This window comes from Thamnophis sirtalis, unplaced genomic scaffold (assembly GCF_051295495.1).
Source record: "Thamnophis sirtalis isolate CommonGarterSnake01/CBP01778 unplaced genomic scaffold, rThaSir2_p1.2 scaffold_1, whole genome shotgun sequence".
Classification (NCBI taxonomy): Eukaryota; Metazoa; Chordata; class Lepidosauria; order Squamata; family Natricidae; genus Thamnophis; species Thamnophis sirtalis.
Window position 1 is genome coordinate 83,515,217 of NW_028261381.1, and position 22,680 is coordinate 83,537,896.

At 35.4% G+C, this 22,680-nt stretch overlaps 1 protein-coding gene across 8 annotated transcripts in view; it reads right to left on the minus strand.

Annotated features, from left to right (window-relative positions):
• DENND5A (DENN domain containing 5A) overlaps positions 1-22,680 on the minus strand; it is a 70,815-nt gene that overhangs the window by 1,995 nt on the left and 46,140 nt on the right. For 4 of the 8 annotated variants that reach the window (XM_087717846.1, XM_087717824.1, XM_087717836.1 and 1 more), the window contains 10 exons: positions 19,507-19,591; positions 18,035-18,119; positions 16,406-16,534; positions 13,498-13,619; positions 11,494-11,639; positions 9,029-9,147; positions 7,710-7,891; positions 5,510-5,592; positions 3,031-3,154; positions 1,963-2,131 (listed from right to left, as the gene is read on the minus strand). In XM_087717846.1, coding sequence (XP_087573972.1) covers positions 1,963-2,131; positions 3,031-3,154; positions 5,510-5,592; positions 7,710-7,891; positions 9,029-9,147; positions 11,494-11,639; positions 13,498-13,619; positions 16,406-16,534; positions 18,035-18,119; positions 19,507-19,591 — 1,244 coding nt within the window. Of the gene's footprint in view, positions 1-925; positions 1,185-1,962; positions 2,132-3,030; positions 3,155-5,509; positions 5,593-7,709; positions 7,892-9,028; positions 9,148-11,493; positions 11,640-13,497; positions 13,620-16,405; positions 16,535-18,034; positions 18,120-19,506; positions 19,592-22,680 lie in introns of those variants that run through there. The other 4 variants (XM_087717841.1, XM_087717819.1, XM_087717829.1 and 1 more) reach the window with 3 other exon arrangements.

Below are 22,680 nucleotides of genomic sequence, written 5' to 3' on the forward strand. Positions count from 1 at the left end.
CGAATGTTAGCAATCACAACTTTAACAGAAAGTAATTGCATGGTGAGAGCAATTTGTAGATTTCATGCTGATACCTTGCTTCAGAGTTCCAACCAAAATTCTGAAGACAATAAAAAAGAATTCCAAAATCTTTGTTTCCTTTAACATGTATTAAGTTTAACTATTTTAAGTAGAAACAACTCTCTTAAAAAGTATATATAATACTTGGATAGAATTATTGCTTTAGTTTGTGCAATTCTTACCCTCACAAACAAATAAAATAAAATAAAATATGGGGTGTAGCTGAAAAAATTTCCTCCTCTGAATATTTAGAATTCTGAGACATAGGACTGGAAGCAAGAAGAGGTTTATCTTTTTTTTGGAGGGGGGGGGATTCTGGGATAATAATACTTTCCAGAAGATTCATATGGTTACTCAAATATTAATTTTTTCAAAGGCCATGCATATGTATACATGTATGTAATTTGTGCATGTGTGTCTGTCTGTCATCTCTCAATGATTTGGGGTTTTAATCAATACTGGCAGATTATGTACCTATTTACTGTGGGTTTTTACTCTATTATTATCTAAAATTGGCTACAGCTTAAATATTTTTCACTAACAGGACTTAGTTCTCAAGTTAAAAAAAACTATTTACTTCTCTCAATAAACCCATAAGCTAAAATAGTTCCAGATGCTAGCAGTTCTGAGGATGACTGGAACTTGATTGTGAAGAAAACTATTAATGAAAGAACTAAAAGGATTTTTTTCATTCAGTTACAATCCCATTATAACATTTGAGGAGCTCAAATACAGTACTTTTATTATAGCATAAGGTACAAAGATTAGAACTGGTGAATGCTCAAAAACAAAAACTCTAACATTTCTTTTTCCAACACATTAATTTCCTTTTCATATCTAGGGTTTCTTATATTTTCAGTCTTTTAATCTATAATTATGAGCATTTATATATACATGAACACCATCTCTCGTTATTTGGGCACTATCTAATAAAATGAAATTCAATGGTGAAAAGAGTAAGGTTCTACATTTAGGCAAGAAAAACAAAATGCACAATACAGTATAGGTGGTACCTTCCTCAATAGTAGTAACTGTGAGAGGGATCTTGGAGTCCTAGTGGACAACCATTTAAATATGAGCCAGCAGTGTGCAGCAGTTGCCAAAAAAGCCAACACAGTTCTAAGCTACATAAACAGAGAGATAGAAACAAGATCATGTGAAGTGTTAATACCACTTTATAATGCCTTGGTAAGGCCACACTTGGAATACTGCATTCAGTTTTGGTCACCACGATGTAGAAAAGATGTGGAGACTCTAGAAAAAGTGCAGAGAAGAGCAACCAAGATGATTAAGGGACAGGAGACTAAAACATATGAAGAACGGTTGCAGGAACTGGGTATGTCTAGTTTAATGAAAAGGACTAGGGGAGACATGATAGCAGTGTTCCAACATCTTAGGGGTTGCCACAAAGAAGAGTGAGTCAAAATATTCTCCAAGGCACCTGAGGCTAGAAGAAGCAATTGATGGAAATTAATCAAGGAGAGAAACAATTTAGAACTGAGGAGAAATTTCCTGACAGTTAGAACAATTAATCAGTGGAACAGCTTGCCTCCAGAAGTTGTGAATGCCCAACACTGGAAGTCTTTAAGAAGATGTTGGATAGCCATTTGTCTGGAAAGGTATAGGGTTTCCTGCCTAGGCAGGGGGTTGGACTAGAAGACCTCCAAGGTCCCTTCCACCTCTGCTATTGTATTGTATTTTTTTTCTTTAACCATACTATTTTAAAAAGGTCCCTTGTCAAAAAATAAATTGTTACATCATCTTCTATTTTAAGCTTTTATTTTAAGCTTCTAAAAGCTAATTAAGTGACCAAATACTTCTTCACAGAACAAGGAAACAAAATAATTAGGGAAACATTCTAGCAAGCAGCTTACATATAAAGCAATAGCCATAGAGTCATACCTAGCTCCAAGGCAAACTAACATCTGAAATTTGCCATCTTTCCCAATGTTTCTAGGAGTGTTGTTGATGGCTGTTACAAAGCGACAAAAACTCCTCGCCCTTTTCTGCCAGTTTTCTTCTGGGACCAGTTCATTCTGATCAAGAGCTTCATAAAATCCTTGTGCTTTTTCTGAAGTTAGACATAAAACACACAAAAAAATGGTCATCTAACCATATCGGATTGTAACTGATTTATTTTTGTGTTTCTAAATACAAACATACAAATTTTACTCTTATCACCTAATATCTATGAAGTACAAATAGTCCTTGACTTACAACTACAACTGAGCCCAAAGTTTCTGTTGCTAAGAGACATTTGTTAAGTGAATTTTGCCCCATTTTATTATCTTTCTTGCTACAGTTGTTAAGTGAATGGCTGCAGTTGTTAAGTTGGTGACATGACTGTTAAGTGAATCTGGCTTCCTCATTGAATAAGCTTGTCAGAAGATCACTCAAGGGGATCACATGACCCCAGGACACTGAAACTGTCATAAAGATGAGTCAGTTGACAAGTGTCTGAATTTTGATCATGAGACCATGGGAATACTGCAAGGATTGTCAGACTGAAAAATGGTCATAAGTCGCTTCTTTCAGTGCTATTGTAATTTTGAACGATCATTAAATGAACTGTCGTAAGCTGAGAACTACCTGTAGTATATTATTGTTTTCAACTTTGTTATAATGAGAATTAGTAGAGAATGTATATAATACATAAAAAAGCAAATATCACTGCACTTTCAAATTTAAATTTTGACATTCAAGCAACTGATAAAATATCACTCATATTTTGGCTTAGTGTTCTTCGTATGAAATATTATTTGATGACTTTCTTCCATATTGCCTTGTTTCTTCAAATATTATCTAGAATAATTGCTTCATTTCATTTTCATTTAAGAATGGGTGTTAAAAGTTGTTTCTAGTACTAAATAGTGTTTACCACAATAACCAATAATTCAAATTACAGGCTCATTTAAGAAGACAAAGTAGATACTATAGGATTATATTTCCAAGCAAGTGTTCTGTACTTACCTAGAAAATCCCAAATAAAAACATTTTTGAAGAGCCTAGGAGATTTAAATCCATGCTGAAACACTTGCTCTAGAGCTGAAACAAGTCCACCTTCTCCACAAAGCAAAAGTGTTAAACTGCCTCTCTGCCAATGGAAAATCAAACAAACATATTTTAAGTTGTTTATATATCTATCTAACCATAAACCACTATAGCCTGTGATAACTAACTGAACACTATATACATTTGCCATAAGCTACCTATATTTCATGTTGATTCCACTTATTATATTAAAAAGATTCAGGAGTAAGGCCACAACAGAAATTGAATTTTTTTTAATACAGATTAAATTTACTTAAAAGGTAGCAAAATGAGAACTACTGAATGAATAACACACTAGAACAGGGATAGATAATCTATAACTTATATATAACAACAGCCCTTTTACTGTATCAATGGAGACCCCCAGATTGTATCAGCAAGAAAACAATCAACTTTTACCATACAATAGCGGCCTCCAACTTTTTGGGCACCAGGGACCATGGAGAGAGGTTTTTCCATGGACCAGAGGGGGCTTGGTTTCATGTGCTGCCTGCATCCTGTGGATGGGGCTTTATTTGTTTGCACAGCCCAGTTTCTGACATGCTGCGGACCAGTGCCGGACCATGGGCTGGGGGTTGGGGACCTCTACCATATATCGTCAAGAAAGGACAAAATAGGCAAAATACTAGCAGGCAATTGAAACTGTAGGGAGAATAGTAGACAACTTCTGTTTGCTATGGATGCATGCTACTGGGTATCTGTAATAGCATGTAGGAAACACCTTGGGAAAGGACAGAAGAAATATCACCAAAGGAATGCTCAGATATGAGAGGATATAGCCTGCAACTGGAAAGAGCGCAAGCAAGAAGCTCAAAAGGAATCCTCCCTAGCTTCTTAGATTGTAAAGGAGATGGAATTTGAATTTGAACTTTAACTTGTCAGATTCTCTTAATGTAGCTTTACAATAAAATAGAATTAGTTCATTTGATCATGTTTCCTGTTTGTCTTGAAAGGCCAGACCTACAAAGACTGAAGCACCACAGGATATGTGTACTACTTCAAAATAGGAAAACTAGTAAAAAATCTCAAGATGTGCATGAAAATGAAGGAAAGTATTGTTGATCCAGATTCAAACAAATCAAAATCAAAATTGCCTCTATTTCCACAGTGTGGTTCACCCAGCCCAGTGATGGCTAACCTTTTCTGGAGCGAGTGCCCAAAGTGTGCGCACACGCACCCAACCCCCCAAAATGCAATGCGCATGTCATCCCCGCACATGCCCCACCCCTTGCGCCTATGTACACATCCCCCTGTATGTGCTCCTCCCACACATGTGCGCCTCCCCCCCGCACACGCCCTACCCCCGTGTATGTGTGGCAGATATCCGATGAGCAGCTGGCCGGCAGTTGAACTAGAGTGACAGCTCTTGTTGTTCTAACCTAGGCTTCCTGATACAGTAAAATGCACACAGCTCCTTTATTTCAAAGGCTGTGAATTATATTCATTCACAGCCCGTAATGAGTTCCAAATAATAGTAAAGAGTTCTACAGCAGACTGCCAAAGTCCTTCAGGATAAGGCTGATAAGCACCCACCTTTATCTTTCTTAAGTCTGCCAAAGACTTAATTGGCAATTAGCTTGGCAAGGCCACATGGAGCAAAGAGTCCAACAGATTTTCAGAAGGTAAACTGACCAGCATGAACCAAATCGCTCCCTGCAAAGGCTCATGTGCCTTTGCTCCTCCTTTATGTCCTATGGGAGGGGGCCAATCACCTCCAAACCTTACTCCCGAGTCATCCCTTCTGTTTTAACTGTTCTTGCCTTCTGGCAGCCCTGTGCATGTGCGCACTGGGAACAGGTGGAACGTATTCCTCTGCCTTGCTGCTGTCCAACTCTGGAGACTCCAGAGGCAGCACATAACTTCCAGATGGTGCTGGTCCCCTCTCTGCCTCCGACGCAGAGCCCTCATCTGAGACTTCTCCAGAGTCCAGAACTAGCCCATGTTCTTCTCCAATCTCCTCGCTGTCTAACTCTGCTGCTAGCTCCTCAGTCCACCGATGGATCACAACACACATGCCCACAAAGAGGTTGCTGCGTGCCACCTGTGGCATGTGTGCCATAGGTTCGCCATCAGAGACCTAGCCCCTTCTGATCAGATAACAACAATTTACCAAATTTGTATGTTGCCTGACATAACAATTAAAAGAATTACAGTAAAACATAAATTAGATGTAAATTTATATTTCACCTCTGCTAATACTGATCAAATGAACTTAATAACAGCTTCCAAACACACTTGAAAGTCCTAATAAAAGATGTCACAATATGAAATTATATACAATATTATGTATTTGATAATCCATACCTTTATATTAATTAGCAATTATATTAGTCAATTCTAGGCAGATATCAATCAAGGAAGAAATTATCAACTCCCATTATTGCCATGTATTGCTTACCTCTTTCTCTGGCTTGTGGAAATGTTTGACAATTCCATTTACTGCTTCACCAATAGATTCTTGTATCTGACCTGTATTTAACTCTGCAAAAGGAAATATATATATATTTAAAAAATCTAATCCGATATCTAGATTATACACAGATAAGTCAAGTCCTTTTAAAAATAATAATGGAGAACATATTCTCTCTCTTTTATATAACTTTTTAATTTCAGAGCAGCATACCACAAATAATACTTCTATAATAAACAGCAATAACGTAATAAAATATATTGAACTATCTGTGTAATAGGTTAAAAAATTAACTTTGTAGCTTTGTCCTAGTTTTGAATCAAAGGTCCGAAGAGAGCACCTTAACCTTAAGGACAAATCCTGTTTACTGCAGGAAGTGAAATATCCCCAGCAAATAATTGACAAGCTTCTGCTTGAACACATCTACTGATGGGAAGCCATCTAGCTCTCTCAATAATTGGTTCTCCTGTAAATCTGTTCTTCCTATTAGGAAGTTTGATTCCCTCTCCCCCAAACATTAAATACTAACTCTTTCCTATTACTTCTGCCTTATGCCAGGGGTGTCAAACTGGTGGCACGCGGGCTAGATGCGTCATGCATAGGCTACGCCCACCCCAGCTCTGTGAAGGGGAATAATATCGCGAAACATCACATGACAGCAATGTGACATGGTGAGTTTGACACCCATGCCTTATGCTGTGCAGCAGTATAGAAGAGATTATCTTTTTTGTATCTTTCAAATATTATACAAAAATGGTACACTATCCTCTCTCAGCCTTCTCATGTTTAAACATTCTCAGTTTTTTTAATCACTCCTGTAGGATTTAGCTTCTAATAAAGAACTGGATACACTGGATGGTGGCTGACCAATGCAGACCAGCAGAATCTAATGACTTTTCATGATGTAGAAATTATACTTCTATCAATGGGGCCTAAAACTGCATTTGTCTCTTTTTTTGGCCTTTTTTTGCAGTTAGGTCACATTGTAGATTCTGATTCAGTTAGTGATCAATAATAATATACTTGTGCATTCTGCAGTTTTCTCTAGTAAAACAGAAACATACTTTTTCAGTACTGTTGTAAGTTCAAATGACCGTTAAACAAGACTGTCATTAATCAAGGACTACCTGTATATACTTGTTTGTAATGCACACAAAGTTAAAGCATCAAGATGCCCATATTTGTTACTATCAGCCCTTCCAGGTAAACCAAACAGGACTGGCTGCATCTACCTGATATTGATATTGTAACAATGTGGCTACCAGATGCTCAAAGGCTACTAGTATTCTTGGACGATGGGAAGCCATTCTCAAAATCCCTCTCTTTGGAAGAGAATAGGAGATTTGCAAGATTGATGTCAGCCTTCCCAGGCAAATCAGATAAGAAACAGGACTAGATGAATCAATTCTACTTTATTGTAAAGCTACATTAACAGAATCTTGCAAATCTGAAGGCACAAACTTCCCAACATCATTTTTAAATGTTTCACCCATCAGGATGGGCCCTTCCTAAATGACTTTCTCTGACCATTAGCCACTGGGGGGCTCCTGCCTCTCTTGTCTGATTGTTTCCTAGGCAGCATCTCTTCCCCTCTTTCCCAACGATAATTCCTTTATAGTTATAAAGCAGATACCTGTATATTGGAAAAATTGGTATTTGGCAAATGATGATAGTAGTTACCATCAACTGGCTAAGTGCAATCTTCATAACTTAAACAAGAAAACCTCTAACAAGTTGTTATCTATCCAGCTTGTAACCATTTATGTTTTCAGCTTTATATTATACATTTAATCAATAAATGTTGTCTTTCTTACCTCAGTCAGTAAATAAATCAATACGCAATTCATTCACAGCAATATTTATGAACTCTCACGTATATTTGACATAATAACCAATTATAATGCACAGTTTAGTTTTAATAGTATGAAGTTTAGAATTATTTACAACTGATAATTACAGAGAACATATCAGCAGTTTTGAGATCAAATGAGTGGGTCATGCAACTGTTAGGATACTGAGTCCCCCTGAGTATTCTATGCCATTTTTCAGGTAGCTCATTCCATCAATACAGTGAGGGAACCCAAAGGTGCTTTTTTCAAGAGGCAACTGGACTTTCTGGTTTTTCTTTGAAGACTGAGAATCTCCATAGACACTATGAGTGGAAGTAACTACAATCTACCCAGCTTACTTGGCTTGTTGTTGGGTGATATGGTGACAAATCTTCTGATCATGCTGGGGGACTGCTGCAATGGGGGGGTTCTGCATTGTCTTTCATCTGCCTCAGAATGAGATGTCAGCAATTCACCCACTAGGATCCTTTCTAAGCTGCCATCATCTACACCTTTTCCAAGCCATCTTCCACATGGAAACCTGAGGGGAAAAAATAAAGAAAAGAAAGTACTGTAAGGTCATTGTGCTCATACTGTACTTTTTAAAAGACAGCACACAACAGATTTGATTTTCCTCTGTAAGCTGAGTGTGCTCCATTGTAAATATTTCCAATGACTGTATAACTGAGCCAGCAGAATTGTGTTCATGCACTTGAAAATAGACAATTCTTGGGGTATTGAGAGCTACAACTGACCGTCTTGAGTTTTGAAAGATCATTGAAGGCTATTTGAGGATGCAATGTTTCCATTGGAAGAGGCATACCAGGCCCCCCTAGCTCTTTTGTGGGGGAGGGAAGAAACAGAAGACAGCGAATTTCCACAAGGAACCCTTAACTTAGACCACAAACTTAGCAATAAGATTTAATTGATCTACTATAATTTTGACTATTTTGTTGCTACATTTTGGCAATGCGGGTTTAGGATAACAAGAGTTTCAAATAAACTCATTGGGTTGCCTATCTCTGATATAACTGTTTCTGTATCACAGGAACACATAGCCTACCTTTTGGAAATAAAAATAATTGAAAATTGTGGATTTAAGCATACAAATATTTAGAATGGACTACGAATGGGGTGTAATACAGTAGAACAATTTAGGCTGGCAAATACTAATGTAAACAATCAGGATGTGTACTATATAAGCTCCATTCTTCCATTAGATTCCAATTTATACAGAAGTCAATGCACTTTTTTTGTGTAAGACTGAAACTAATAAGAAGTTACTGTAATAGATAAAATATTATCTACTATATGTGAAGTAGAAAATTCCAAATAAATCAACTTGCAACATTTGCACATTCTGTTGATAAAAGATTATGATGATTGATACATCCTTGAAGAGACACCAAATACCTTCTGCACATATAGGATTACTATTTAGAACTGAATTTTATGCCATTTGTAGATTATTATATGTAACAATATTACAGGTCATCTGCATTAGTAGCTGATTTATTTTCATAAAATAAGAAAACAAAATGATTCCTATCTGACCAGATGAAATCTTTATTGTTTGGAACAGTTACAGAATGAGGCCATCGTATTTATTGTACTATAAATGAGTTACTCAAGAATTCAAATATTATTTGTACAATGCATAAATTGAAAGGAACCTTACTTGTAAGTGTGACCCGTCACTTCATTTCTGACCATAACATATTCCACTAGCCACTTGGCATACAATCCAGAATTATCATGTCCTATTTGTACCGTAGTAAGTTTTCCCAAATTCTGACACTAAAAATTAGGAAAAATAAAATACATTGAGTAAAAAAAAAACAAGATGCCTTTATTAATGTACATTAGAAGAGGGAAGATATAACTGGACTTTAGGCAGACATTGGAGATGCACAAAGACAAAGATCTGGTTAAAGTTTCAAAGTCAACTCTGTTTTGCTCTGCAATTGGAAAGCAACAGAAATGTAAGGGGGAGAAGGCAGCTGATACTCTCAGAAGCTTGGAATATTAATATTGGTTAAAAAGATAATATGATAGTTGCTATTTGCTCCAATATGACTCAGTAATTGTTGATGGGATCCTCCCGCTCTGAAGGAACAGGTCCATAACCTGGAAACATATGCCTGCTTCAGGATATCAGAGGAAAGCCATGGGCAGAGAACGCATGTCCAGCATTGGCTAATCTGCCAGCTGCACCCCTTTCTTGATTATAAAGTTATGGCAACATTTATTTATGTCCCAAACACCACTCTAACATGCTCTTTATTGCCTTCAAAATGATCCAAAATTTGCAGATGGTGCACTTTGCAATGATTGGGATATCAATAGCTGACAATTAGCACTAGATTTTATCTACTTATTGCTCAAGCTACCAATTAGTTTCCAAGTCCAATCAAAATTCTTTATTACTTATAAAGCTCTATGGGAATAAACTCCAGGTTACTTTAAGATTGTCCCCTTCAAGTGGACTTTGATGATACATGCATTGTAAAAGGGAAGTTTTGCTTAGGGTGTTATTTCCATGACAGATCAAAAGACCACTAAGGGGAATGTATGCAGCAGTTCCTCCTTCCTTTTACAGGAACTGGGCATGGCTAGTCTAGTGAAGACAAGGACCAGGGGAGACATGATAGCAGTGTTCCAATATTTCAGGGGCAGCCACAGAGAGGATGGGGGTCAAGCTATTTTCCAAAGCACCTGAAGGCCAGACAAGGAATAATGGATGGAAACTGACCAAGGAGAGATTCAACCTAGAAATAAGGAGGAACTTTCTGACAATGAGAACAATCAACCAATGGAACAGCTTCCCTTCAGAAATTGTGGGAGCTCCATCACTTGAAACTTTCAAGAAGAGATTGGACAGCCATTTGTCAAAAATGGTGTAGGGTCTCCTACTTGAGTGGGGGTGGGTGGGGTTGGACTAGATAACCTATAAGATCCCTTCCAACTCTGTTAATCTGTTAGGAATCTGTTCTTTGTACACTAATCCTAGAGAGGTACCAGTTCCTTCCTTGCTGATTTTCCATAAATCATTGAAAGTTATTTTCATTAGACCAGGAGTGTCAAACTCGATTTCATTAAGGGCCACATCAGAGTTGTGTTTGACCTCGGGTGGCCAGAGTAGCATGGCCAGCTCTATGTCACTCGTGTCAGGGACACCTCTGGTGGCCCAAGCGCTGTGCCAGCAAAAACGGGCTCCCAAGCTCTCATTTGTCTGAAACAACCTCATGCGACCCTCTGCCAGTGAAAATGGAGCTTGAGAGTACCCCCTGTGGCCCTCACAAGCTCAGTTTTTGGCTGCAACTGCTTCCTGCAACTCTTTGCCAGTGGAAACAGAGCTCGAGGGGGCCACATGCAGCCCTCCCGAGCTCTATTTTCACTGGCAGAGACCCCGCGGGCAAGTCCTTCGCTGTTTCCAGGATGGCCCCATAGGCCAGATCTAAGCACTCTGCAGGCCCCCGGGCTTTGAGTTTAACACTCCTGTGACAAACCATCAATGACTAATTATTTATGATGATGAATTTTTCGTTTTGGATGACCATCTTTGCCCCCTTTTTGTTCCATGGTAAATTAATTTTTACTTTATAAAAAGCTTGAATCTATTCTATAAATCTGCCAATTTTTTACTAAGGACATAGTAGATTATAGTAGAACTTTCTCAAAACTTCAAATTAAATGCAGATAAGGGAAATTTAGTTTCTCCTTTAGTAAACTTTCTTTTGTGATCATAGTTATCAAGGTTTGCTGGAATCCACAAAAATAAATATTTTCAAAGGCCAATCTATTAAATTCATTCTCTCTCTCTCTCCTTCCTGCCCTCCCCCACAATCTCCATGCTTTTTTTATTTTGTGTTCCCTTTAACTTGAGGTAGATATCCCATGGCTCAGATACTTGTAGTTTTGAAATATAAAGCTGATGAAAATTTAAAGGCCAACTGTAAAAGGTTTGTAAGCTATTCCCTGTTTTTTTAAAAAAAACATTGACGGACTCTTAACCAGCCTCCGCTACTTATTTTAGATTATTACAATGTAGCCCTTGATCATTGAAAAATATTTCTTTGAAACAAAGCACAAGGCTTAGTGATTGTAAAGTTGCTTTCTTCTGTTCAACAACATGAGAGATACCTCAAATGTCATCTCCAGCATATTTCTTGGAATCTGCAGGATTCCTGTTTCACCCAATTCTCCTGAAATGCATATCCATGGGTTGGCTGTAAACATTGAGCCACCAAGTTTTTTGCTAGGAACAATCAATATATGGTATGGAATCACTGTAAAAAAGAAAACACACATACAGCTGGGTAATTGTCTCCAAAAATAAATGCAGGGGGAACTTTACTGAGCTTATTCAGTAGAATCTGCTACTCCTGAAATGTATATTTCCCCAGTGAAAAACTCCCAGTAAGAAACTTTTCCACTGAAATTTTTCCCACATCATTTTGTCACCTTTTAGGCATTAATGCATTAAGCTTTTTAATTTTATGTTTCAATTGAGTTCTGAAGCCAAGCACATCTGCTTAACTTTTATTGATTTATGTTATAAATTATATTTAAAAAAGTAAGTAATAATTTAGAGTTTTATACGTTTGCTGGGGATATATTTGAAGAGTAATTCAGCAAATTTTGAAATACATACATACATACATACATACATACATACATACATACACTTCTTAAATCTCTTTTTAAAAGTATTGCTTAGCAAAGCTGTATTTAGTAACTGAAATCTTTACAAATCATGAACAAGTTAAATAAGGTTTTAAGGAAATGTGTGTAAAATCATCTTTCTTCTTTAATACTTTTAACTTCCAGTATCAGCCCAATACTGGCCCCATGAGCCAAATGAAAAAAAAGCAACAGCATATAGGAAGATGAGAACAGATCTTAATTCTATCCCTTATACAATTTTAGTATTTTACTAAAGTACTAGGTATGAATTATATAAACCAGTTACAACTGTGTTTAGCAAATTTATGGATATGGTTTTATTCTCTGTTTATAAATGAGGCAGTTTCAAAATGCTTTTAAAAATCACTGCTTCTAGAAAACCTATTTACATAATTACACTAATATTTTTGACCCAAGGCAGAAGCAGACACAGTAGGTACCCAAATATGCGCATACAAATACCTGTCTCACAATTAAAAATATTTATATCTATAAACTGCCTTTTGAAAATTACTCTTCCAAAAACCCACTCTATGTAAGACAACTGCATGCTCTATAGCAGTGATGGTGAACCTTTTCAGCTCAGAGTGCCCAAACTGGAATGGGCACCTCTGCATTTGCACATGCCGGTGTGCATGTGCATGCCGGCCAGCTGATCTTCTGGTTTCTGATGCGCACACGTTCACCGGCCAGCTGATCTTCGTGCATGCCAAAACCCTGGAACCCCAAAGACCAGCTGGCTGGTGTGCATGCACACAACGGCTACCTGTCTTCGGGGTTCCGGCACATGTGAAGATCAGCATGCATGCTAGAAACCAGAATAGCAGCTGACAATGACACGAGTGCCCACAGTGAGGCTTCTGCGTGCTACCTGGCACATGTGCTACAGGTTCGCCATCACGACCCTATAGCTACTGAATTGCATTCTGTGTCTTGTACTGAGCAATTTTCATTTTAAGTATCCTGAAGCATTTTGGTAGTTTTCCTTTTTTTCATTTCCCACAAAAAGTCATGACTTTCTATAACAAACTTTGAGGATATATGAGTATCTGCATAGGGAGAGAAAATGCTCTCTTTCTAGCTTAGTGATAAAAATCAATTACAGTAGTTAAATATATTTTCTATCACATCTCAAAATAAATATAATTATAGCCTCGCTGGCTTGAGAAATCCAAAGTTTAGAATTTGAATAATGTCTTGAGATTAATATTGCTTTATGAATAATAGGCTTATTTTTATTATAAGATAATTTTTAGAAGCTGCATTTCTTGAATTTCATTTTCCTGTGACTTTTCTCCTAAAACGTTTAGCTCTCTACAGTGGTATATATGTACAAGTCACATGAAAATAGTATTCCATGGATCTGACAAAGTGGAGTCTGAACTACAAAAGCTTACTGTAGAAAACTGGGAACCACAAGATAATTTGAAATTTTTTCCAATAATAAAAAGTTATACTTACAAATTGTTGTAAAAACATTGGTGAAACAGAAGTAATCTACAGCATTGAATGACAAGAGATGATAAAGAAACTGTTCTTTTTCATCATCGCAACGGAGGAAAGCATAACGCTTGTAGAGTTTTCTGGCAAAGAAAATAAACACTTTATAATTATAATAGAAGTTTTGTTCTGAAGATTGCACTGACAAAAACTAAACCAATGGATTTCTGTTTTAGAGTCTTTTAGATTTTGTGAATGCTTTATATGAATTTTGATCCATATTTCTTTTTAAAGAATGGAAACTATTTTAGAAATATGAACAAATGTGATTGTTGAAGAGTAAAAATCCAGATAAAGAAATTAAATACTGAGAACTTTTGAACCATTAAATATTTCAATCCTAGATTTAGTATCATCAGAAACTATTTGGAATGTACAATGCAAGTGTATTAATGCTCTATTCAGATTTAAGAGTTGTATTTAATGGAATTAACTAGGTGTAGGATGTATAGACTACCATTTAAAAGAAAATAGAAATAGTAATTAATAGAACAAGAAAGTTGTAGATTGATTTACTCTCTTGGCTAAGCACAATTAATTTTATCCTCTATTACCTGAAAAGAATGGGAGAAGAAAGTGCTGAATATTAGTAAATATTTATTTAGTAGATTTAAAGAATGCCTTCACTCAAGAATTCAAAGTAGTATATTTAATGCTTTCTCTTCCTATTTTTTTTCATAACATCAACTATCCTGAGAAATAGATTGGACTGAAAGGGGCTAGGCAAAGGTCACTCATTGAGTTTTGTAGCTTAGGATACTCAATACATTGAATCTTTTTGTTCCTAGTTCTAAACTTAACCATAATTATTTCGCTGCTCTGCCCTAATCTATATGTCCTTTTCTGGAATAGTTTCATTTAAAAAAATCTTCTAATTAATATTTTTTCTTAGATAAATCTATCTCAGAAAATATTTTTATTCCCTCCAAAACTGGAAAAAGACATTAAAAAGAGGTTTTTTTTGCAATATTTCTCAACATTTCCAAAACCATTATATGTTGATTTAGAAAACTAAAATAAAATTAATAGGCTTATAGATTTTGTGAAAGTATGAATTTTGCCTGGGTAGTATATGACAGAGGTAAATCATTCATGCTTTACCTCTGTCATATACTACCCAGGAAAAATTATACTTTAACAATAAATAAAATACTCAGAAAATGGTTCAACAGTGGACAACACAAGTATGTAAAATAATTCTTGGTTGTGTAAATTATTTACATATGAATGTGTAAGATAGTTGCATATTAAATGTCCACTCTGCCCACTTTAAGATATTAAAATGAGAGTTGCATAGATCAGGAGAAAGTTGAAAGTGGAACTAGGTTACTAAAAGATGTGCATGGTAAAAGAAGAGTTGGGATAAGAATGAATGAATGCTAAATGAAAGTGGATTGAATGCAAATTGAATCGTGAGAAAGAAATACTTGAAGTTATTTGGTCATATATAGAAAAGGAACATCAAGCTGAAAAACAAATATACGAAGGAAGGGAGATTGGAGCAAAGAATGAGAAGACCAAGAAAGCCAGGTCTGGAGAGAATTAATGAGATTGTCATGAAGAGAAGTGAGAAGTTTAAAGAAGAGAAGACAAAGTATGAACAATGTATGGATATGGTGGAAGAAAAGATGAGTTGCAAGGTTAAATGATATAATGAATGGATTGGTATAAGTTATATTTAGCTTTCTTTTTTTTTTCCTCTCATGCCAATTCATAATGGCATAGAATTGGAGGGGGACCAACATCGCAATGCTACAGACGTGCGGTCTCGATGCTCCAAGTTCGCAGCTGATACTTTTGCTGCTGGGTGGTCCAATCGGACCTAAACTGTCCTGCAGAGATGGTGAACAGGAAGAATACGTCTTGCTGATCTCAGGGACATTGCAAAGTCCCTGATTGATGCAAGAGAAGTTCTTCAAGCCGGTGACAAAAAATCCAGCCAAGGCTGATGAGGTTGGGGCGGCTCCAAAATGGAAGGATACGGAAAGAGAAAGTGTTTCCAGCTGGTGAGGAATTTTTACCGTTTTAAAAGAGACTGCCTATAAAAAAACTTAAAATTGATTTAAATTGGAGAACAGAAGAAATAAGCAGCTGAATTAAGTTTGGAATGGTTTTGGACAGTGGGTTATCTTACTTTTTAAATGCTATGTTCACGGATGGAATTTATGCAAGCCTTTTAAAATGAATGGATTAAGTTTTCTTCTTCTATTTTTTCCCTTTTATTATTCTTTGTAACCTATGGACTAAAATTCTCCTCTTTCATTACTGTGGGTGTTTTTCTAACTCATTCAAGAATCAGACCCTTTTTTAACTTGAAATACAAAAAAGATACAAAAAGAAACAAAGAAAATTGCAACAATAACACTGCTACTCAGAGGCTGGAGGTTTGTGTATTTGAAACGAAACACTTTTACTTTTCTTACTGATTATCCTGGCTTGGCACTCCAAGGTCTCACTGCTTGTTTATAGAGAGTGATAAGAAGAAAAGCATACAGATGTCCCTTTGAAGTATATCTTCAACCAGAGAAAAGTGAAAATAAACTTTATTGTGAATCTATGCTTAATCTTGTAAAAACCTTCCAAGTTAGAGCAGCAGTGTTTGTTAGCTGGAGATAATAGCACAATTTCAACAGCAGAAAGAAACTTTAAGCCTGCAAAAGATATTCTTAGAAATACATAATGGCATAGAATTCTTAGATTAAATTTTTGAACTCATATCTTAATTTGAAAATTATCTTTTAATATAACTATGAAATTCACACCGTATACCTTAAGTTTCTATTAGTTTTGTTATAAGGCATGATAAGTGAATATAAAAGGAAATAAGAATCGATTCATGTCCATTAAGCAAATGATTGTTTCAACGTACTTTGTGAGTTCATAATCAGAAAGAAGGTGTTTCAGATGTCTGGAAAGTAATTTCTTTTCCATGGAGAGCCTAACCCAAGCTCTAGCTTTACCAACATCCGTTTTGATCTCACTTATATTCTGAATATGCCTGAAAGAAAAGCAAAATAGATCATACTGTTATTATTGCCAAACCTTTTACTGAGCAACAGAAATAGATTCATTAATAATATAGTATCAATTAAGAAAATGTAGTTTCTCTTCTAGCATAAAGATAAAATAGGAAATGTATAAGTGTAAAAGGAATATAAAAGATGCATACAACAAAAATACATACCAAGAAAAAAAGGATTTTTTTTCTACTTAAGTGACATGTAGATTTCCCAAATTCACCTATGACTTGCATTTTCTGCAAGAAGTTTTTCTAACTTCCAATCCCCTGAACTTCATAGTCCAGAGAAATTTGGGCAGTGGTGTCTGCACCTAAGACAATTTTTGAATTGTTTCTTAAAAATTAAGATTTTAGCTAATTATACTAAAAAAAATGGGTTTTGATTTCTTTTTGTAGAATATTCGTGAGTTAGAATTTTGAATTCTACACGATAAGACAAGTTTTTAATATTGAAAATAAAGTATGTTCTAGAAAGTGTATAAATATTATGTACTTAGAAATTATGTAGTTTCTATCTAGAAGTTCATACTGACATGGCTAGAATGCCTGGAAATTAGAAAAAAGAATTCCTTCTTTAAAGCTTAGAACTGGGATGTAACACTGATCCAGTAAAAACATGTCCTTGTGTATTCCTGTACTCCTACATGACCTGAGAGCAGATGCTTCTAACAAGCTGTCTTGCTTGGTTACTCCAGTTTTGTATTATGCATTAGTTAGTAGAACTTTGAATTAATCTGCCCCACCAAATCTAGCCAATAAATATAGTGTGTGTTTAATTATTTATTTTATTTATTTTTTATTTTTGGTAATTATTTTATTCTTCAGTCTCTTAAAGGTATACAAAATCAAAATCTACATTTCATTGTCACTCTAAGGTTGACTATAGACGTATTATTATCTTCATGTATTGTCAACGGGATCCAGCAGATGAAAGCAAATTGTTCTATTTGTGAGTCTTAGCCTGATAACGTTAACAAAAGCTTAAAATGTTTAATAATATATCTTCTGAAACTGTACTGAAATTTTAAATATTACGTAGAGTATATTACATTAAAAGCAAACTATATTTTCATACTGTCTTTTGAAAGTTTGAATTTTTCAACGATTCAACAAATATTTTATTTAAAGTAGCTATTGTCTTCAATAGGAAGCTAACAACAAATAGATCCTGAGGTAGCGATCTTAAATAAGAGCAGAAATTTTAACAAAACTGGAGTGAGATCATTTTTCAAAATTAGCTGAAGTTTAGATTTCAATCTTTACCTGATTTACTAAATGTTATATTCCCCTGAATATACCTGGTACATACTTTTTAATAAACTGCCTTAAGATTCTGGTTCTTGCCTAAATACAAAATGATAACATATAATCAAAATAATAAGAGTGAAATTAAATAATAAAATGAAATATTTTAAACTTAGCTGTCCTAAAAATATGATCAAAACTTTTATCAGAGCTTTAGGATTTCAAAAATCCAACCTCATGTCCTGGATAAGGGATACTCTTAAAGGAGACATTCCTGGATTGGCATCTGACTTCCTTCTTTCAGCATCTAGAAGAATTCCTAAAGTAAAGATTACCCAACATTTGATTAAAAGTTTAAAAAATGCAAATGCTTTGATTCTGAACATTTGAAGTCATTCTTATATAGGCTCCTATAGTCACATTTTACATTAGTTGTAATGCTCATATTAAGGCATGTTTTTTTTTTCTAAAAGACCTATAGCTTGATCAACAGAGATCTGTGTTTCCTTATTTGACATATTTTCTGAAAAAATCTGTTCTACCTTGAGTTTCTTCTACTGAGAGCTGGTAGATACAAGAAAACATGGTAAAAAATATTAAGAATGGAAGTTAGTAGATCTGAAATCTATCACATAAAAAATCTTCAAAACTATTCTTTGAAAATGAATACTGTACAGACTTTGCTTTTAGAACAATTAAATTAGGTTTCCAAAATGCAGTTGGATCTGCATAGCCATAGATCAATAGTTTGGGAGAATGGGGGCAGAGGTCACAATATAAGTGATGAGGCTAGCTGAAATTGTTTGCAGGCTTTGAAGTGCAGTTCCAGTGCATACTATGGTATGATTTCAAATGTGTACAATGAGCTAATCAAGTCTGATTAACCAAAGGCACTGCAGAAATGCAGGATATATACTTTTCTTGACTCAAAATAAGCTATATTTTATACATAAGAAACTAGCTCTTGGGTTGTACCAAATGCTATGATATTCTTTTCACTGGTTACCATTATAGTCTTTTGGACAAATTAAACAAGCCAATTAAATAGTTTAAGGGAACTAGAAAGGCAGTTTGACTCAAACCACATCTTTAGTAACTCCAGGTTTTTTTTACTAACATTTAAAACTCTATGTTCCACAATTAGTCCAATAATTGAACTCATCCCAATATATTTGACTTTTAAAATCCTAAAATGAACTTGTAACAGGTACAATGCAGTGAAAATATAAACATATTACTTCAAATACAATGATGGTGCCTTTCTCATAAAGAATTATTTATTTTAAAATAATAATTATAGGTGATAAATTATAGAATATTTATATTTCAGAACAGTTCTCGAAGTAAGGTCCAGAGACTCCTGTGCACCTCCTTACAGGGTTCACAAAGAAAAACAAATATTTTAAAAATGTTGTAATTTCAGTAAATGTGAGTAGATGTAACTCACACAACCAAAGCTCTTTGGTGTCCTCTGTAATTTTTAAGAATGTAAAGAAGTCTTGAAACTAAAATGTTTTAGAACCACTGTTCTAGAATAATTAATATTACCCTGAGAATAGAATTTACATCAGAATTAAGCTTTCAATAAGTAAATACATAATTATATCTTCTATGTACCTCTGTTTTTATTAGAATTAAGAAATATATTTGTTTTGTTTTTTTCTTGTACAAAATGGCAACATAATTTTTATGGAAGACAACTGTACCTGAGGTACTGAAGCTTCCAGATGTAGGTTTTCGCTGTCTGTTTTCTTGGTAATGTAACAAGTGTGACCACAAAGCAGATTTCCCCTTAGATTAAAAAAAAAGGTTCATTGTCAAATATAAAATAAATTACTAATACAGAGCACATTGTATATCCTGTACTTTATTATAAAAAAGATCACATAAAAAGTATCCACTGTATTCAACCGAGATAATAAAGTTCAGTTATAGAGGAAAAAATATATTCTAAGTCAAGTGTGCATATTTTGGAATAAACTTCAAAAGATTTTCAGACTATTATGAAAATTCCCATGCTCATATTCGAGATCAATTTGAATAATTCTATAGACTGAGATGCAAAAACACCAATTCCCTCAAGAAGTCCACAATGGTGGGAAAAGTGAAAGGAAAGAAGAGGATGGTCAGGAAGACAGATTGACTTAGTTGCATGATGTGTGCATGTTTGGGAACCTTGAAGGGCCAAGATGAGGACAGATCATCCTGGAGATGGTTTATCTATGTGGTCAGAATGGACATCTTGATGGGATGTTTGTTCTGATATTTTGGGGAGTAGTCTATATTCTCTAACAAAGTGAAGAGATTTTTAGTGGTTTATAAACGTATAAACATGAAAATGATAACTCGGTACCAAGACTATGAAAACTATGAATTATAAGCCTACAGACACACATAACATATTTTATACAGAAAGTTGTTCTTCATTTTAAAACAAACAAAATGGATTATCACCTTTTATTATCTTTTTTCTTTTGGCAAAGGGAAATTAATGTAAGGAGCAAGTCTGATTCAATTTATTAAAAAAGTGATTTTCTCAATCATTCATTCTCATTCTCAATCTCAATCTTTTAAACACTATGTGATGGGGTCATTTTATAATACATACTGTAAATTCACATTTCACATGACAGTATGGATTATTATTCTTTGTAATACAAACACAACAATTCTCGGCATATTATTTGAGGGGGGAAAGGATGCCTATTTGAAATTTGTCAATAATATTATCTCTGTCCTAGGACAGGGACATCATTACAATTTTAGTTTACAAAATTTTATTTTGGTCCAAAGTCCTTATACAATATGCTCAGGTTGTTCAGAGTCCTGAGTTAATCTCAAAGCCTTTACTAGATTTTTGGGTTTCCTGTAATATAATACAGAGAGCACACTGTAATATAGTTTTATAAAAGGTAATTCCATAAAATTATATGGAACATTGTCATAATTCCACCCAGAAAGTTCTATTAAGACAGGAATAAAAACTTGGAAGTGAGTGCCCTAATCACTATAGATAGCTAAAACATAATGTAATGGGACACAAAATAATCACATAAGAAAAAGTGTTCAACGTGTGGAGAAAATACTTGATTTACAAATGGGTGAATTATTCTTCTGCCTATTTCTGCCATTATACTAAAAACATCAAGCACTTAATAATAATCATGGAAGCAAAACTTTCCTAGCCAGTTTCTAATAACAAAAGAGAAAAGGTAGAGCATCCATTCACAGAAAGAAATTTTATATCAATCCAATTGTCTGTCCAATCTTTATGGAAGCAGGAGATGAACAACCATAAGGCAAATGTCTCAGATATATGGCCAAATGAGAAAAGCTTATATATTTCCTTGTTTGTTTATATAGAAAACTGTTATTCTTCAACAAAATAGCAAGATAAAAATACAGTTAAGAATAAAAATAACACCAAGAACAAAAACAAATCTTATTACACATCCACAAATGAAAATACCTCTATTTTTTTCCTCTTTTTAATTTATTCTTGGTTTTTTTTCTGTACTTTTTTGTTTGATTATTGCAATGGGCTCTACATGGGGGCTACCCCTGAAAAGCATTTGGAGACTACAGCTAGTGCAGAATGCAGCCGCGCGAGCGATATTGGGTGTACCGAGATACACCCATATCACACTTGTCCTCCGCGAGCTGCACTGGCTGCCAATTGGTCTCCGGACGCAATTCAAGGTGTTGGTCATTACCTTTAAAGCCCTACATGGCTCAGGACCAGCGTATTTGTGAGACCGCCTACTGCCACATACCTCCCAACGGCCTATAAGATCCCACAGGGTGGGCCTCCTTAGGACGCCGTCAGCCAGACAGTGTCGGCTGGCGGGGCCCCGGAGGAGAGCCTTCTCTGTGGCTGCTATCCCCAGAGGTCCGGACCTCACCCACCCTCATGGCCTTCAGAAAAGCTGTTAAAACCTGTCTGTTCTGGCAGGCCTGGGGCCGTTGACCTTATTATGTGAGTTCCAGCCCCGATCAGAACATATGCGTGTTGGAGAATTTTTAAATTATTATTTTTTATTTTGCTTTTCTTTTCTTGTTCTTTGTAAGCCGCCCGGAGTCCTCCGGGATTCGGTGGCCTATAAATCTAATAAATTGAATTGAATTGAATTGAATTTTTTGCCTTGATACTTTTTTGTTCAATGAACACACATATCATAAGGAGAAACTTTTATGTTAAAGAGAAACTTTTAAATCAAACTTTTGATTTAAACTTTTAAACATTTAGTATTTGTATTTGAATATTTTTGTAGGTATAATTTTATCTTGTTAGAAAAATTGTGCTAATATAGCTAAAAAATAATGGACAATTTGAACATATATTTATCATTTATTGTATGGTTTTCTAAAACTCCTTGTATTTAGTTTTCAGCCCAAAAATGCGGACCCAGCGCGCAACAAGTACGTGTGCAGTGTGGCCACGAGCAAACAGGCAGTAGTAACTGCCAGAACCCACCCCTGGTACAGAGTTGCCAGAATGCCTCCTCCTCTCTGCTCACTGCTTTCAATCACATTGTGGTAGACCCCATCTAAGGAGATAAACATGACCATGTAAAACCTGGTCCTCTCTGTCCTTGTGGACAGGTGTCAAAGCAATGTTTCACTGGTTCTTATTCACCTGTGCACCCACTGTATGTTGAGAGCTGATCAGAAGGGACCAATAAAGTACAGGACTCCTCTCTCTCTCTTACACACAAACACACACACACACACACACACACACGAAACATAAGGCCTTTAAAAACACAGTTTACAAGTGAACTAGTAAAATGATTATCTTTCTTTGTTTAAGTAGGTGAATTGACAAGAGTTCTGCCAGTTTCCTGTTTTCATCTAAGTCACAGGTAAATTGCTATTGTTGG